The following is a 16613-nucleotide window of genomic DNA, read 5'->3' on the forward strand; positions in this document are numbered from 1 at the left end:
AATACACTTGAAGAAGCAGTGCGATTTAAAGTTTTAGACAAAAAGAAAGCATACACCCCCACCCCACCCCAAAAGACTGTATCTAATGCTTTTTTGTTATGAAACTAAAGTTTGAAAGCTTTAGAGACGCAAGCAGAGAGAGGGTGAGAGGGAGCGAACAGACGGGAGAGGCACACGGTAAACCTCATCAGCATTCTGCAACAGGATTGTCTGGGCTTTGTTGTTTGTTATGGTCCTCTAGCTTGTGTGAGCCATTTTAATGAGTGCATTTTTCCCTACAGATAACTCCCTCCTACTCTCCCTTTGCTTTTCCAACCTAATGTCTAACTTTAGATCAAGGTTTTGATCAGACTACAATCATGTCATAATGTTGCTCAAATTGCAGGGTTTTTTTTCCCGTAATGGGGAGGGAGGGAATCGTAGAGCGAACAGGAAGAGATGTGACTAGACAGCAACAGCAGCTCTACGTGAATGTCTGGCAGACTGGGCCAGTTAAGATAAAACAGTGTACTGAGACGATAGCTTATCACTATTCTTTACACATGCTGCAATACAGCACTGCGGTGAATGCTGTATGCACACAGAAACCTGACGGATTTAAGATTCACTGGCTCATTAGGGGACTTCTCACCAGAAAACATTTTAAAGTTGAAACAAAGGCAAGGGAATGCGCTACAAGAGATAACACGACTAAATTAAATTAAACTAAACTTAAAAATGACCAAATTAACTTTTGTCTGGTGGCAGAGGAGACGTGCACCGTCGCCTATCTTTAGAGCGTGGTAGGAGGGCTGAATGATGTTTTTCACACCCCTGGATTGAAAAAATACAGGCCATTTATTTTACACCGCAGCTGTCTGATTCTTTAACAAGAGACTGTCACTATGTGTCTTGGTGAAGAAGAAAAAAAAGAATTAGAAACTATGCACCCACCACAGTCAACCAAATATAATGCGCCTGTCTCTGCTAAAAGAAATTCACTCGAAACTAACACGAGCCTCTGTGTTTTGCTGACTTATGGTGCGATCGAGTCATTAATTCCTCTTCCATCTATTTCCACAGTTTTCTGCTGACACACAAGTTAGAAGACAGCTCACTACTGATCACCAGATTCACAGCGTAAACACAATAAATCCATGGTGAGCACTAACACTGCACTGCTTCGCCAGTGTTCAAAATGCTGCATTACTTTTCCCACACAATCCACACGTTTTTCCAACAGTGTCGATCCAAATTCTTAGAAGCTTTGACTACCATGATAGAAAATGTCAAAATCGTGATCCATGATTATTCACTAAACTTGAATGTTATCCTTAATGATATTTATAAATCTCACTGACTGTGTTGGGTCTCATTTCTAGCACCAGCACTGTGAAAGGTGTACATCTACGTGGCAAGGTGCCAGATGAGGTCAAGGTTTTGTTTTTTCAAAGTGACTTTAAGCAGAGACGGCAACATTGTAACGATTTTTTTATTTACTCATTTTTTTTAAAACCCTGCTTTAGGGCTGCTCAATTAATCAAATTTTAATCTCGATTACGATCTGGGCTTTCAACGATCATTAAAAATGACTGAGCCGATTATTAGCACCTCCCTCGTGCTTTACTCTCGCGCTGCTCCGTGTGACAAATCGAGTGCACCGCTCTGCGTTTCGAACACACGTCACAACAATTAAGAGGACCCAAGGGAAGCTCGGAAAGCTAAGCAGAAGTTATTTGGAGAGGAGAGTGACTGCCGTTGGTTGAAAAGGGAGGTAAAAAAAAAAAAAAAAAAACCTTCAGTGGTGTGGAAACATTATGGGTTCGCGGAGTCAGAAGTGGATCAAGTAGACATAGTGTGTAAACTTTGCTACGGTATCGTAGCTGCACCACAGAGCAACACTGCAAAGTTCACTGAACATAGATGTTTACATTTTCCATTTATTTTTTATATTGCAAACATTTGCACTGTTATCAGTATTTGCACACTATTTTATATTATTTTTTGACAATCTTTAAAGCCATTATTCAATACATTGTTATTGTTAAATAAATATCGTCAAATAATCGAGATCTCAATTTCAGTGAAAATAATCGTGATTATCATTTTTGCCATAATCGAGCAGCCCTACCCTGCTTTGTTTTTTGGGATTCCATTGAGTCAGGCATTACAGTTGTTATGTCTGTTAACATTTGCTCAATCAAATGACAGCAGTATTTCTGTCAACAACTGTAGCACAGACAGATCACCTTTATTGTACTGTACGCAGACTGGTCATGCTTATTTGACACAGTCAACAAGTCTGATATATTCTGAAATAACATGAATCATAACCCAAGTCCTTATGAAGGTTATGCCACAAAAAGAGAAACAAACAAACAAAAACAAGGCAAAACAACAACAACAGTAATAATCTTTATATATGAAATTAACTTCTGCTCAGACAAGTGAAGCAACTAAATACATAAAAAGTCATATTCACTTACTTATGTGGATTTCCTGCTGGCTGGTGTAATCTATAGCTAAGCCAAGGGGCAAAGTGTCTTCATTTGTTTCAGTCACTCGAAGCTCAGCCCTGCTCGAATCTTCTAGTTGCCAAACTTCCCACATCTAAAAGGGGTAAAAATAAGGCATGGTCATCACCATTTACAGAGAGTAAGTATTCAAACAAAATCCAAGGAAAATTAATAGATTTGGGGGGGTGGGGGTATTTACAGTTCCTAAAAGCATCAAGTCTAATTCACTAAAACGTTGAAGCACTCAGATAAAATTATTGGTTTACCTAATTGATAAAAATTCAGCAAAAGCACAAGCTTGCTCAACTGTCACCAAAAAAGTCAGGTAAGCATTGGATATTTGACCTGGTGGGAGCTTAGCTAATCTAAATTATTTAGAAGGTAAATGTTGTGACTGACTAGAAGCTGCTGTAACACTTATGCAACCCTCCTCGATTTTTTGGAAGCATTTTACTTTAACCGAGTAAAACAAACGGATGTAAAGACAAAGTAGAAAAATGACAATACATTCAAGACCACTTTCATTTATCTCTACATTTAGACAAACCTAAAACGTTTTCACACATTTTAGCGTTTACCTTATCGTCTTGTCTGGCAATGACGCTGACCTCAATGGAAGCTGCTGATGCTGCAAACACAAGGTCCCTGGATGAAAGAAAAAAAATAAAAACAATGAGACAAAGCTTCAATTTACCATGACCTTAACATCAAACAAAGCACAAAACTTTCAGGGCATAAACAATGAGTTTTAGCTTATAAGTAATCAGGCTTTCAGGTCACTGTTGGAGCAAATCTATCAGTTGGGATCAGTCTTACCAGTCCTCTACGTGACTGAGGAAGTAGTGGTGCTGACGCTCCGTACAGCTTCCAAAAACAAATTCACCAAAGTTCAGAAACTTTGGCTCCACTTTCTCATCCTTCTTCTGTAAAATAAATAAATAAATAAATAAATCTAGAGTAGAGAAGTGGCATACTTCAGTAGCACTGTAATTTATGTCAAAAATGTAAGCTGCAGAAAAAGAACCACAATATGCATACAGTAATTTATGTGCATTAACCTGTCAGCTAGTGACATCAAACTGTGTCTCAGGGTTTGGGGGGGGGGGGGGTTTGTGCTAAATCTGCTTTCTGTTAAACAAATTTAAGGGGGATGAGTGGGCCTCAAGAGTCTTGGTATACAGACTGTAAAGCTGTCTAACACACATACAAGTTTGAGTTTTATAAATAAAACTGATTGGACATTAACACTGTTAAAATGCCTTAAGCTACCCATGGGAAACAGGTGCAGCAATTTATTGGAACATCTGCAAACAGAAATGGAAATACAGCATATAACAAACTTTGTACAATTTTAACAAGCTTGAAGGTTTACAGTTTGGTATTACCACCTTTATTCTTCATCACAGCCTGAACTCTCTGATGTAGTCTTTCTTGTAATTTCTTTAACCTCCTAGGACCTGGCGTCCACAATATGGACATCACATTTTGGGTTGTCTAGACCAAAATACTACATTTTGCTCTACAAGGGCCTGATATCCACTTACGAGGACATTATACTGCCACTGTTCTATTGAATTTTTAAACAAATATGCTCATATGTGGATCTCATTTTTCTCAGAAGCAAAAAGTAAAAAAATTAAAAATTAAAAAATTTAAAAAAAAAAAAAAAAGGATCTGGTAATTCTTTGTTTTTACATTCATCAGGTGCCAATCATCCCAAATATCAAAGAGAAATTAAAAATGCATGCCATGGAAGAGTTCAGGTCTTAGGAGGTTAAGTAGTCGCTTAAAGGCCATTTAAAGCTCTTCTTTGGATGTTGGTTGCGTTTTGTTAAATTGTCTGTTAAGATGATTCCACACTGTTAATGGGCACTGAGGAGGTCAATCCATGACTGATACAGTGTTGCCTTTTTCAATTTACACAAACAAACATTCCTCTGAAAATGGTCAGATACAAGGACTGGACAGGAAAAAAAAAAATTGTGGAAAAGCAGCCAATGTCCAAAGAAAAACCTTGAAATACCTTCAGAGAGCCTGCATAACGCTTTCTCTGTCATTAAAAAAAAAAAAAAAAAACTACAAGTGTAGCTGACTGGGAGCAAAATATGAAGAAATGACTGGTGACTCAATACTTTTGCACAGTAGTGTAAATATGAAAAGAAAGCACAAAAGCCCAATTATGGTCAAAGCACTGGTCACTGCATGCACAGCTGTGATGTCATCAGAGCACCAGAACTACATGCACTGAAACCCAAGGGAAGCCTAAGAAGTAAATAAATAAATATATCACAGATTCATAGGAATAAGCAAGTTTTTTGTTTTAAATCTTTGTTTCTACCATCTGGAAATCTATGTTCCTTCACAGATGTGTCATAGAAATGTCTCCACTGACTGACCTGCTTGCACTGACATGCCTCCAGACTGGTTGTGCCAGGCATACAGGAATACTGTATGCAAAAATGCTGTGAAGTTTCTTTTGGTACTCATGGCTGCCAATGGCAACCATTGAAAACAATCGACACTGTTATTCTTTGCTTTTTTTCTGTGGTCATTTTCTCTGCACTGAAACATTTCTGTATTAATCCCTGTTTAATTATTAAAACCTGTATAAAGCTCTGGAGGCATAAAACACTAATGATGAACAATTAGATGTTCTGATGATCAGTTTGCTGGATCATTCCTGCTCTCTTTCACTTCATGTGGGGATGATGTGAATATTTATGAATAAAGATGACTGTGATCAAACGACTTGTAGATTTTCAGACTTAAAAGCAGCTCTAATGAATTCCTAACCATAATCTAAATGTATTTACTCCAAGCATAAATACACAAATATATTTGTAAACAATGTTTAAAAACTGCTGTGCATTTATATTTTAAGTATAAGTTGAATTGTTACAGTTTGAACCTGGATCATCTTTTTCACACACTTCACAGATCAATAACTAATCTGCTAGATACATGTGTTTAACTCTGTTACTTGCATTGTTATCACTGTCAAATTACTGATAAATAAATAAATTTTAAAATTTACGTGATAAAACTTAGAAACGAAAGCAAGGAAAATTCAAGATGAAAATGTGGATAATAAATTTAACTCTCCATAACTGAGCTGCAGTGATGATTTTTTTCCCCCCGATACCCATGAATGGTCTTAACTGAGCTTCATACTATGATCAGCAGTTCGACCGTAGAACCAGTCTGTTAAACCTGATAAACCCAGATAAAAATCAATCATAAAACGATGCCAGGCATACTTACAGGGAGTGAGATCAACACTAGCTCAGGGGGGGTCTCAAGTGAGCCATCTCCAGCAGCATATGCTACTGCAAACACATAGGTTTTCAGCCACAGCACATCCACAGCTGTGAGAGACAAATAGGAAAGAGAGACAAGACATTGGAACATCAACAAAACAGCAAGACTCAGCTCCTCCTTTTCCTATACAACTTGAAATATTTTATGGAATCACTGCAATCTATTACTAATCTATCACCACCAAGATAAAAACCTTAGTGTACGGACCATTTTCATAGTTTAATTTTATATACATAGGTATGGCTACCTTACCTTTTACAGTTTCGCCAGGGGTGAAGAACTGTGGACATGGGATAACTTTCTTTTCCTCCAGTCCCTTTAGAACAGAGGAGAAAAATCTGTTCCTGTAGCTTCCAAAGACTGTTAAGCAATTTGCTTTTAATTCAAAATTCTTCTTATTATAACTTACTGGTGTATATTGTGTGACTGTACCATCCATTTTTCCAGCTGCAACTTGCTTTCCCTTTGGACTCCAGCAAACTGTGGTAAACAAAGCAAGTAAACAACTACTGAACCACATCAGCGATATGGACTGCAGATAAATTTACCAATTATGTCAAGAGTGTCACTCACTGCAGGTAATTCCACTTGAAGAAGGCAGCCTGGCCTGCACATTGACACTGTCAGTAACATCCAAAATCATTATAGTGCCATCAGAGAGGCAGACAGCCAACACAGACACCTGCGCAGGATTCCACTTCAGGTCCTGCACTAAGACGTCAGGTGCTACAGCTGGCTGGTGCGATGCAAATGGTAGCTTCTGTAGTTTTCCCTGGAAAAGCAAGGAATGCAAATTAAAACAAATATCAGACAACATGATTACATTTACCAGACAAGGTGAAATTTGGCAACCGGTGTTCGACTGTGTTAACACATTAGGTAGACAGACTGAAATAACTACCTTGTTCATGAACGTGCGGACATCATAGAATGTGAGCAACAAGCCAGCTTCCTCAGACATGCCACACATGGACAGTGTGAGCTCATCACAACTGAGAGCCACGTGGTGCAAAATTAGTTCCACGGTCACTTCAGTCAGTGCTGGTATTCCTTTGACTAAAATAGGGAGGAAGATGTTAGTGGACAGTGAAACAGCAAAAATTATTAATGACATGAAACATGTGGTGTATCTGTCATGACAACATTGTGTTTTTAACCTGTCATCATTGCACTATTTAAAACTGCATGTGTATTCATACCTATTTCGTTGGAGTTGCCATCACCTTTATCAGCAGCCAGAATATCTCGAGTTAAGTACACCTTGAGAGTTCTGTCAAGCCCCACAAAAGTTAAGCCATATTTATTTGAGATGGCAAGGAGGCTGGATCTGTCTTTTGGCAAATCTTCGGTGGGGTCAAACACTCTGACTTTCTTCATCTGACGAAACTGAAAATCCTAAAACGAAAGGCAAACACTTTCATTTCATGGTGACCTGTTATGAACTGTTAACAACTGTGGGTCCACTTCGGTAAATGCAAACGCAGCGTCTTCGAGACAGAATAATACACACTTTAAATAAACATTGTTGACAAGACAGCGGGTGAGCCTGAAGGGTGATCTCAAAGCCAAAATGTTTGTAATGCCTCTCAATTAGAACTATGCTAACACGTTACCATATCGTGTTAGCAATCGGTGCAAGGCTTGTTGTAATGTTACAGCAATATATAAAACTTAAACAAAAAAAATGCAATGTGTGTTAGAACACGTTATTTTACAAATGCATAATTTAATAGGACGAATCCACCAAACACAGCGGCGTTTAACTTTACAAGCACAACATCACACCGGCTATGGTGCTAACCCTAAGTAGCGGGCTAAAATAAGGCATGAATAAAACTGCAGTAACTACTTTTAATTGAAACGCTTTTAAACCGCTGTGAAAGTCTTTAATGTTTTATCGTATCAAAATAGTCATTACAGTTCAGTAAATATCGTGAGGATAAGGATACCTAAACCAGAAAACATAACCCACGACAAGTGGCTAGTTTAGCTAGCTGGCTAGCTAAACAAGCCACTACATTAAGGGTGAACTGACACGGTAACTTACACATGCTAACCTGTGAAGTCAACTTTACCAGAGACATACCTTCATTTCCCTCTCAGGAGGGGAGTCCGCATCGTCACTCATTGTGAAATTTTGAGGGTTTTTCTTCCAAAAGACCTGCTGTGTTCGTTTATTTCTTGCTAGTATGTACCACAGAAAGTTTAGGTTAGCTACATCAGGACAACTAAACACACGCCGCGCGATTTCTCCGTTGAAAAAACAAAAACCAGCTAGGATGACGAGTAGATACCAGAGCAGCTTGAGAGAACACGAGCTCATACAGTCGAGTATGTTTAAGAGTTGCAATTAAAAAAATGCATAAAAGTTGTGTTTTTGTGTGTGTGTGTATACAAAAACATAACTTTTATGCATTTTTTTACTTACTATTAAAAAGGTCCCACTTTTTACAGTAATAGAATAACATTTTTTCCACCAACAAAGTGATTTCCATGAGCCATTAACCCAAACTTATAAGTGTTGGCTAATAGTTAATCTATAATTCTACTGTTCGAAGCTTCAGCATAAATTATCTAAATGGACTGGTGGCTATCAGGGAATGGAATAAAAGCCAGCAAAGGAGAGCTCTGATTGTCCTTTGAGGATCCTGGAGAGCTATCCTTGAAGACTAGTTCAAGAATTTACAAGAGTTCAGGCTGTGTTCGAGGATAAAAGTAGTTATACCAAATACTGACTTTCAATCTTGTTAGAGTTGAACACATTCTTTCACCTCACATACCATATAATCATGCGTGTTTCAATAAACTGCTGCATCTTCAGTCTTTCTCATTTTCATAGCAAAATAAATTTTAAAAAATTGAAAGAATGAGGGGTAGCTTAATAAGAGTCCCCCCATACATATATTTATATATCATAGATGAAATGCTTAGGTTAATATGGTTGATTTGGATCGATCCAGTGTTGCCTGCAATTCTAAACCTGTGCCTTCATGAAATAAAACTGGCTGTATACTGTATGTTACATTCATCTTTGAAGGAACTCCAGTGACTCATCCAGCAAAATTTAACACCATTTTAATGACACAAGAATTTCACAGCTCGGTGGCACAGACAGTGAGAATTATTATTGTCACTAATTTGTCTTCTTTCTGCTGGAATCTCATTACTTACATGTTTGAAGCCATGCAGATCTACAATAAATCGCAACTTCCAGAGAAAAATATATTTCAAGTGCATCCTTTTGTAGGTACTTTGGCAAATGCAAAGAGAGACAAAAGACAGTATATGGTGAAGTAAGGACTTTTATTAGAAAGCAGATTTTTCTGTATTGCATTTAAAGAAATTGGGTACTCTTGGACTATACAACTTAAAACTGGTGATGGCAAATATGATGGGAATGAAAGGTAGATTACATCAAAAGTGGCAACTTGCATTTCTGTTGTATATATTATTGATGCTTGAGTCAGAAGGCGCATAAACATCTTTTTCATTTGAAACATAAAGCGGCATCAACACTGAAATTGTCCCATCCCAGTTTGCCTGATCCAAACCCAGCTGATAGTGAAGAACATTACCATGATCGGTGTAGGGTTGTTGTCCATCAAAGGGGGTTATCAACAAAACCTGGGCTCAGGACCACGTCCAGAACATGCTTACCAGAGCATGACAGATATGGTCCGTGTCCAGCTCTGTTTGCAAAGCACCAAAGTTTGACTCAGTCCTGGTTTTAAAGACACACACTTATAACCAAGAAGGCTGGAGATAACATCACCATGTCCCTCCACTCTGGAAAGGAAGCTAGCACAGACCGAAGCAAGCTGAAGAAAGACAAAGCAAACAGCAAGAGCACATAGCAAGTCATACCATATGTCCCGTAGTGCACTTTGGGTCTCGTTCCTATTCTGATTGTCAGCGCTCTGAACACATGGCTTTAAAAGTTGCATTTACTCCTCATTTGCCTAACACCCGGTTGCTCTCAGTGTTTTTCCTTTCACCTTTCCAAGTAGTTCTAAAGTGCTGGCGTTATGTACAAGGACACGTAAATACACAAACAAACCTTCAGTGCATTTTCTTCTGAGTGTGCTGAGCTGTGAACATACTGAACTGTGTACTTAGTCTCTGTATTCCACTCTTTGTCACTACTTTGCTGTCATTAATACAAGAAATTCAGCTTTATGCAAACATTCAGCGAAAGGCCAGGTTGTATAATAAAAAAATCCAGCCCTGCTCACCACAGGACACCTCGATCTTTGTTTACTAACAGTTGACAAGAGTTATTCAGCATAAAATACATGGTGCATAAAGATCAGAGGTTTCATTGGGTTGCGGTGAGTGTGCGAATGGCATGCATTTTATGGTACAAGTGTCTCTTTGCATATAAATGTATTGTTTTTCATGATGAGCCAGTCACTGGAACAAAAAACTACAGTGTCCGTGTGGGGGTGAGCAGAGCCCGATGCAAAGTGAGGAAGAAGTTATTTGCAACAAAATACCTTCTATTCAATAACCATCCAAGAAAAACAAAAAGTTTGATATAAATGAGAAACACGTCCGATACATGACATACATGTAACTGGACTTTTCTCTTTTGGCCACGTCAATCTTCCCAAGGGTTAGCCATGACATTCTCCGTTTATAGTGCAACATCGTTCATTTACCCTGCACAAGAAAAGGATCAAACCCCAAGCGGTCTTAAAGGATTATTGTTCTGTTTTGGGTTTTTTTGATGGCTTTGTTTTGCAGCGGGGCAGAAAAAGTGAATGAGCTGGTCAAAACCAGCGCGTGATAAGGAAATCGTGCGTAAAAAAAGAAAGATCCCCCCCCAAACAACAACAACAAAAGCCCGCCACACCTTAAATGTGACTAACTGATGAACAGGTTTGACTATACTTGACTATACTACGAATGAGATTTCATTTGAATTTCTTCCAAGGGTGTTCAACCAGATTCCTTAAGAGCTGTGCTGTAAATATGTAATACTGGGCTGGTGAGCCAACATGATGGAAAACATAAAGCAAGAATGTAAGGTGAATAAATGACTATGTCATTAATATCATTTATTAGAATAAAAGATTACTAGTTTTTAATTTTAAACTCAAAAATGGCCAAAAAAAGTGTTATCTGGCTATATTTAGTAGATCCTTGGTCCTGTTTGCTTCTGAACACAAAGTAATGGCACACATCCACACCCACACATTCACAGTCTAAGGCACTGCTCCACACCCCTTTAATACTACAGTGGAACACATCCATGTTTCCCACCCGTTATTATTTACTGCTTTATTTTAATTGCAGCTGATTTCATATTCCCCATGCATTTAGTATCTCTGCGAAAGTCCTCCTATTCAAAAGGATCAAAGATTTATTTTACACAAAAACACACAGAGAGAAATATTAAATACAAAGAATATCACACTCATTGCCCAGTTTACTAACTGAGTAGAAAGGTTTCTCTCTCTCTTTTTTTTTCTGAAGCTATAACAGCTACTTTCTATATTTTCCAAAATAAAGGCTACACATATTCATTTCTCAAGTCTGTTACTCTGACTGGCATAACCAGAAGTGATCAGACATTTAAGTGGCTCAAATAGACAACTGAATATTGTTTGTTTTTTACTGCGAGAAAAACCTGTAAGAATAATAAACATATGATATGAAGGTACAATTTGCAAAATCTCTGTGTTAAAAAAACATCAAACAGAGGGAAAAAAAGCCTGCACTGCATGTGAACCTTGCTCAGTTTTGCACATAACGATGTTCACTACACTGGAAGACCTGTTCGCAGTTTGAAAAATAAATAAATAAAAAAAATAAAAAAAATCACTATATCAATAAAGCTTTAGGTTTAAACACCACCCAGCCTCACAGTCGGTATTAATTTTATATTATGGCATATTTTGAAGAATTTACTATACTCAAATCAAAGCTTGGACCCTCACCACAGCAGTGCTACAGATTACATTCATCCATCATCCCAGCCATCGTGTCACAGTCTTGTTTTATCTACGGCAGATCGCACTTATTCCCAATGAAAATAAACGCGCTATGAACCTTTTTGTTACTACCTAGTGCAATCGTAACCCTGTGTTTCTTGTGCAGGGCCATCTTAAAACTTCCCCTAACAGACGCTGAAACAAGAGCAGAAACAGAGACTACTCTGGCCCCGCTCATGAAGTGGCATAGCATATATTTTGAGAATAGTATTAGTACTAAGCCCGGCAGTTCTTAAATTAACCTATCACAACCCACTTTCCCCCAAATGTTGGTGGCTTCTCTTTTACTTAAATGAACGGTCTTTTCTGTGCTTTCGTTTGCTGATAGGGGGGAAAAAAAAGATACAGGGAAGATCTATGCATTGCACAATGAAGAAAGGCTGTGTGGCAAAAAACAGATATCAAAAGAAGAAATCAGGTATGACGAATGCAGGTTTAAAGTCCCTGTTGGACATTGCTTTGCTCCCCCCACCCCCCTTCCAAAACGTAGAAACAGTCATTGTCAGAGAGACTCGTTTCAGGTGTTGTCGTTACAGCCTCTCAATTAAAAAGGTCCACGTTACCTCCCTCAGCATCTCGGCTCTTTACCTTCTTTTGAGTGCAAATGCAATAAGCCAGCATAAATTGCTCGTATAAGTTTGATTCAATAATTTACCCACCCTCCCAAAGAAAAAAAGAACAAACAATAAAACAAACAAACAAACAGCCAGGTAGGAAGCAGGACTGCGTAGTATCGGTGCATATCACACCACCACCACAACATTACCGAGGTGGAACAGTGCTTCTCTCTAACATTCGTTCTTCTACTGCCCAGTGTAGTGCACTTCTTTACTACTCCATATATCCAGTCTCCTCTGCTCATGGGCACAGCACACTCTTTAGTTTAAAACAAACAAACAAAAAACAAATAAAACAACAACAACAAGAAATTCCAACTGTTACTGTGTAAATCCTGGGTCACAGCCGGATCAGTTCTAACATGCGTCAGACTGCGGTCAGGTCCAGCGGAAAACGGAGAGAGTCCTCTTTGAGCATTAATAGCGTATCTCGAGGCAACGGCAGCTGTTATCTTATTTCAATGCAGGTTTGTGGCTTTGTTGGCGTTTTTTTTTCCGAGAATTCTTTGTATCCACTGTTTGTATGAATGCATGCAAGCTCGGATTTTTTCTTTCTCTCTCTCTCTCTCTTTTTTTTAGTGCATGTTCATGTTCAAGTCTCTCTCTGTATCTCCACAAGAGAATGATTTTTACCCAGAGTTAAAAAGCACTGTTTTTATAGACCATGTATTCTGAATACATTGGCGCAGATATTCAAGGCTATTATCCACGGGTTAGGAAATATGTCTTATCTGTATGCATGTGTGGTTGGGGAGGAGTGGTCTGGAGCAGACACAGGCATCACATTGACAACCTAATTCAACATGTCATGGGCAAATATGCGCGAATAAACAACTCCATGTGATAGAGTTGTTTTTAGACTGTGGACTATAGACATGAGTGCTTAAAAAAATTTGATCATCTAAATGATGGGCCTATTTAATAGGGAGAAAACCGTTTTGTTTAATGGAGCTACTACAGTACATGGCCTTAAATTGCAAAACTGTTGTTGTTATACATTCATACACGTTCAAAATACAGTAAACTAACATAAAGGTCAACATTGCTCTTTCCAGATCTGTTTTCCCCAAGGTTACGCGGGTTAGTTTCTGATGCAGCTTTCCAAGAAAATGGAATCATTTTACAAATCAGTGTACCACACCGGCAAAGCAGCTGTTGCTTTTGTATTGCACTTGAATGATGAATCATTACAGCCATTTGTTCTGCTACCAGGCCTTTGTAATAATGCTGCGGATGCCAAAACACTGAGTACATACTGAGTGTACCAAGAAACGGGCGGAGCAGAAAGAGTCGACTTTCTCAAAGTGCTAATGCCATGCCTGTGTCTACTTCTAAGAACAGTGTTCTGCTTCCACTAGCGGCAATTATGGGAGCACGCAAGCACACGTGTGCGCATGCATGTGCGACAGATTCCTGTATAGTAAGATCAGTGAGTGCGGCTTCTTGTGCTGAGCGAAATTCCCGTTGAGGAAGCACAGAGGAGGAAGAGTGGCGGACGAGCTGTTGTAAAAGAGCAAGCAAAGAGAAGAGGCTGTCTCTTACATTGTGAGAGACAGCCTAAAAAGGACATTCACTGTCCGTTCACCCTCGCACCGTGTCCAAAATTTTCTGCTTCCTGCTCAGCCGGCGTGTCGCCACAGTTGCCTGCCTCGGCTCCTGGGATCGCCCCCAGTGATCTGTTTACACCCTCTAACCTAGCTTCATCCTCGTCTTCCTCCTGTTCCTCTTGGACTGCTCCTTCGCCTTCATCTTCAGCTTCTGCTCCAGCCGCCCCAGACCCGGGGCTGCCTTCTGTCAGGGGTGGGTGAGTCCTGAGAGGGTCCTTACGATCAGGATACAACCTTTGCTCTAAGGTCTTGAAGTCGGCCTCAAAAGTGAGGGGTAACCCTGACTGAGGGGCACCCAGCGTCAGACCCAGACCTATAGCAGCGCTCATGCCCATTCCTGCACGGTACACATCCATGCCATCGGGCAGCATGGACTTAATCTTGGGCAACCATCGCTTGCGGACCCGCCTCGCGTTTGTGCACATGTCAGCAGCAATCACATTCATTTCACTCTCCTTGAAGTTAGGGTTGAAATTTTGACAGTAGACTGTAAAAAAAGAAAGAAAGAATACAGCAAAAGTCAGCGTGGCACAAACTGCCCCTCTTTGAAACTTCCATTACTTCTATCAAGTATGACCTACGTTTGACAGCGTTGAGGACCCTGCTGTCCAGGGGTTTCCTGCTGGGATCACTAGTAGAAGAGCGAATGCCCGTCCCACAGCTATTGGCTAAAGTGTTTCTGCAGGGATGCAAAGTCAACACCAGGGGGCAGAGTCAGCAACAGGCACATACAGTAGATAAACATGGGAGCACACATAACAAACCGCATTGCACAACATGGCCACAGATGGAGTGTGAAAGTTGGTTTGTGACAACAGCAGTAGTGTTGGAGTCATACACAGAAGTCAAGCCTAAGAGTCGAAATACTTAAACAGTTTGTTCATTATTTGCACATTTCTCTGCTCACCTGTCAAAGAATGTGGCTAAGAGACGGCGGAGCAAGACTTTGTGTTTGATGCCGGCACATAGATGACAATTCATCAGCTGGCCTCGAGTCATGAACACTTGTGTACCTGTGTGGGAAACAAAGAAAAAAAAAATCTTGTGTGAAACACGCTGACATTACAGCATTTTCCTTTATCTTTGAAGGCCCTCCTCTCTGCTTCTTTTACCTTTTACTCCACTTTGAGGCCTTTTTCTACATTTGAAGTCAAAGTTTAAGGAGATCTTTAATGGACTTAAACAAAATGGAGTCAGAAATTAGAGAAGAGGAACAGACGGTGACAAAAGCAGCACACTATTAAATGACTCCGTTTTGCTTTCTTTCCAGCGTCATCCCTTCCTCAGCAGTGCATGAGCCCTTACACCAATCGAGTTTTGGATTATTCACCACGACTTGCGCATTATTGTGCTCAGCTCTCTGTGAATTACGCTGGGAAGTACTCAGATGTCGTTCTTTTGTCTGGAGAGATTCGGCACCAAATCGATTTAAGGTTTTCTGTCACGTTCCTTTGTGGAAGCTGTATTGCCTACACGGTGAGTTGTACCTGTTCTCTTTGAAGTGCCAAGAGCGTGATGTGGGAGCCAGACCAAAGAGTTCAATTTTTGTCTCATTGTACCAAAAAATAAAAAATAAATAAAAGAACTTTTCCCTCATACTCTCAGAGCTCTGTAAGGACCATTTGGCAAACTCCCGGCAGGCAGTCATATGCTTTTTACTCCAGAGTGACTTCTGTCTAGCTACTCTTCCATAAAGACTGATGATATCTGCAGAGATGGTTGGATGGGTGCAGAGATGGTCCTTCTGTCTCAGCCTTAAATCTCTGCAAAGAAACTTGCAGCTTTATTTTAGCACTTTCAGTCTGACAGACAGAGACGTGGCGCCGGCTTCCTGACCCTTGCCTGATCCGTGGATTAACATGGGTCAGACTATGTTTTCCCAAACAGCCTTTTAATTAGGAATATGAATTCAATTAAACGGCACTGAGTTGTAAACATAATTTAACTAAACAGTCTTAATCAAATTTTTTTAGCACTTATGCATAGTCAAGTTGCTGTGAATGAGCAGTAATTCTCTGGTAGGAGTCTCATATCGGACAAAGAGGGCTGATTACATGCAGTTGACCCTTACATTCACTATGAATGAAGGTCACAGGGCTGTGGGTAAATTCTCTAATAGATGGTGCTCTTTGCCCAAGTCTCATTAAAAAGATTTCGGTAACTTTAAACTTTGACAATGAGCTCTCCATCCTTCTGAATTTATGACTTTCAATTCATTTAGTTAAATTCATTTTTAAATCCAATTTCGATATCTTCCAAACTCACTTGGTGTGTAAGCGAATCCTTGGAAATTCTGCAGGGGTAAGATGTTAGCATCTAAATGTGCTGTGAGTGACTTGTGATTGCTTTGTGCGTGCCTACCCGCCACCAGCTCCAGCTTCTCTCCAGGGTCCCCCTCAGTATAGAGCTTAGGATGGCAGCGGTAGCCTATCTGGCTTATGAGGCTTGCAGGCAGCGCCACAAGGTCCCTGCGGATCAGCACGCAGTTGCGGTTCTCCAAGGACAAGGGCATCGACGCCATCTCCGGCTTGTCTTGGACTAAAAAAAAAAGAGATAAAGAACCGAAATGCAAACTTTATTTAA

At 39.8% G+C, this 16613-nt stretch overlaps 2 protein-coding genes across 13 annotated transcripts in view; both read right to left on the reverse strand.

The window, feature by feature from the left end:
- The window catches only part of nup214 (nucleoporin 214), a 32365-nt gene extending 24213 nt beyond the window's left edge, over positions 1–8152 (reverse strand). For all 7 annotated transcript variants that reach the window (XM_026173658.1, XM_026173656.1, XM_026173653.1 and 4 more), the window contains exons 1-10: positions 7900–8152; positions 7013–7208; positions 6715–6869; positions 6387–6585; positions 6223–6293; positions 6066–6129; positions 5757–5860; positions 3312–3418; positions 3074–3140; positions 2466–2589 (exon numbers count right to left, since the gene is read on the reverse strand). In XM_026173658.1, coding sequence (XP_026029443.1) covers positions 2466–2589; positions 3074–3140; positions 3312–3418; positions 5757–5860; positions 6066–6129; positions 6223–6293; positions 6387–6585; positions 6715–6869; positions 7013–7208; positions 7900–8136 — 1324 coding nt within the window. In that variant the 5' untranslated portion in view covers positions 8137–8152. The remainder of the gene's footprint in view (positions 1–2465; positions 2590–3073; positions 3141–3311; positions 3419–5756; positions 5861–6065; positions 6130–6222; positions 6294–6386; positions 6586–6714; positions 6870–7012; positions 7209–7899) is intronic.
- A 945-nt stretch (positions 8153–9097) lies between these two features.
- Positions 9098–16613, reverse strand: part of nacc2 (NACC family member 2) — a 38908-nt gene continuing 31392 nt past the window's right edge. For all 6 annotated transcript variants that reach the window (XM_026173666.1, XM_026173664.1, XM_026173661.1 and 3 more), the window contains 4 exons: positions 16392–16568; positions 14938–15043; positions 14612–14709; positions 9098–14517 (listed from right to left, as the gene is read on the reverse strand). In XM_026173666.1, the coding sequence (XP_026029451.1) occupies positions 13994–14517; positions 14612–14709; positions 14938–15043; positions 16392–16568 (905 nt within the window). In that variant the 3' untranslated portion in view covers positions 9098–13993. The remainder of the gene's footprint in view (positions 14518–14611; positions 14710–14937; positions 15044–16391; positions 16569–16613) is intronic.

The sequence above is a fragment of the Astatotilapia calliptera genome, chromosome 7 (genome assembly GCF_900246225.1).
Source record: "Astatotilapia calliptera chromosome 7, fAstCal1.2, whole genome shotgun sequence".
NCBI classification, from domain to species: domain Eukaryota; kingdom Metazoa; phylum Chordata; class Actinopteri; order Cichliformes; family Cichlidae; genus Astatotilapia; species Astatotilapia calliptera.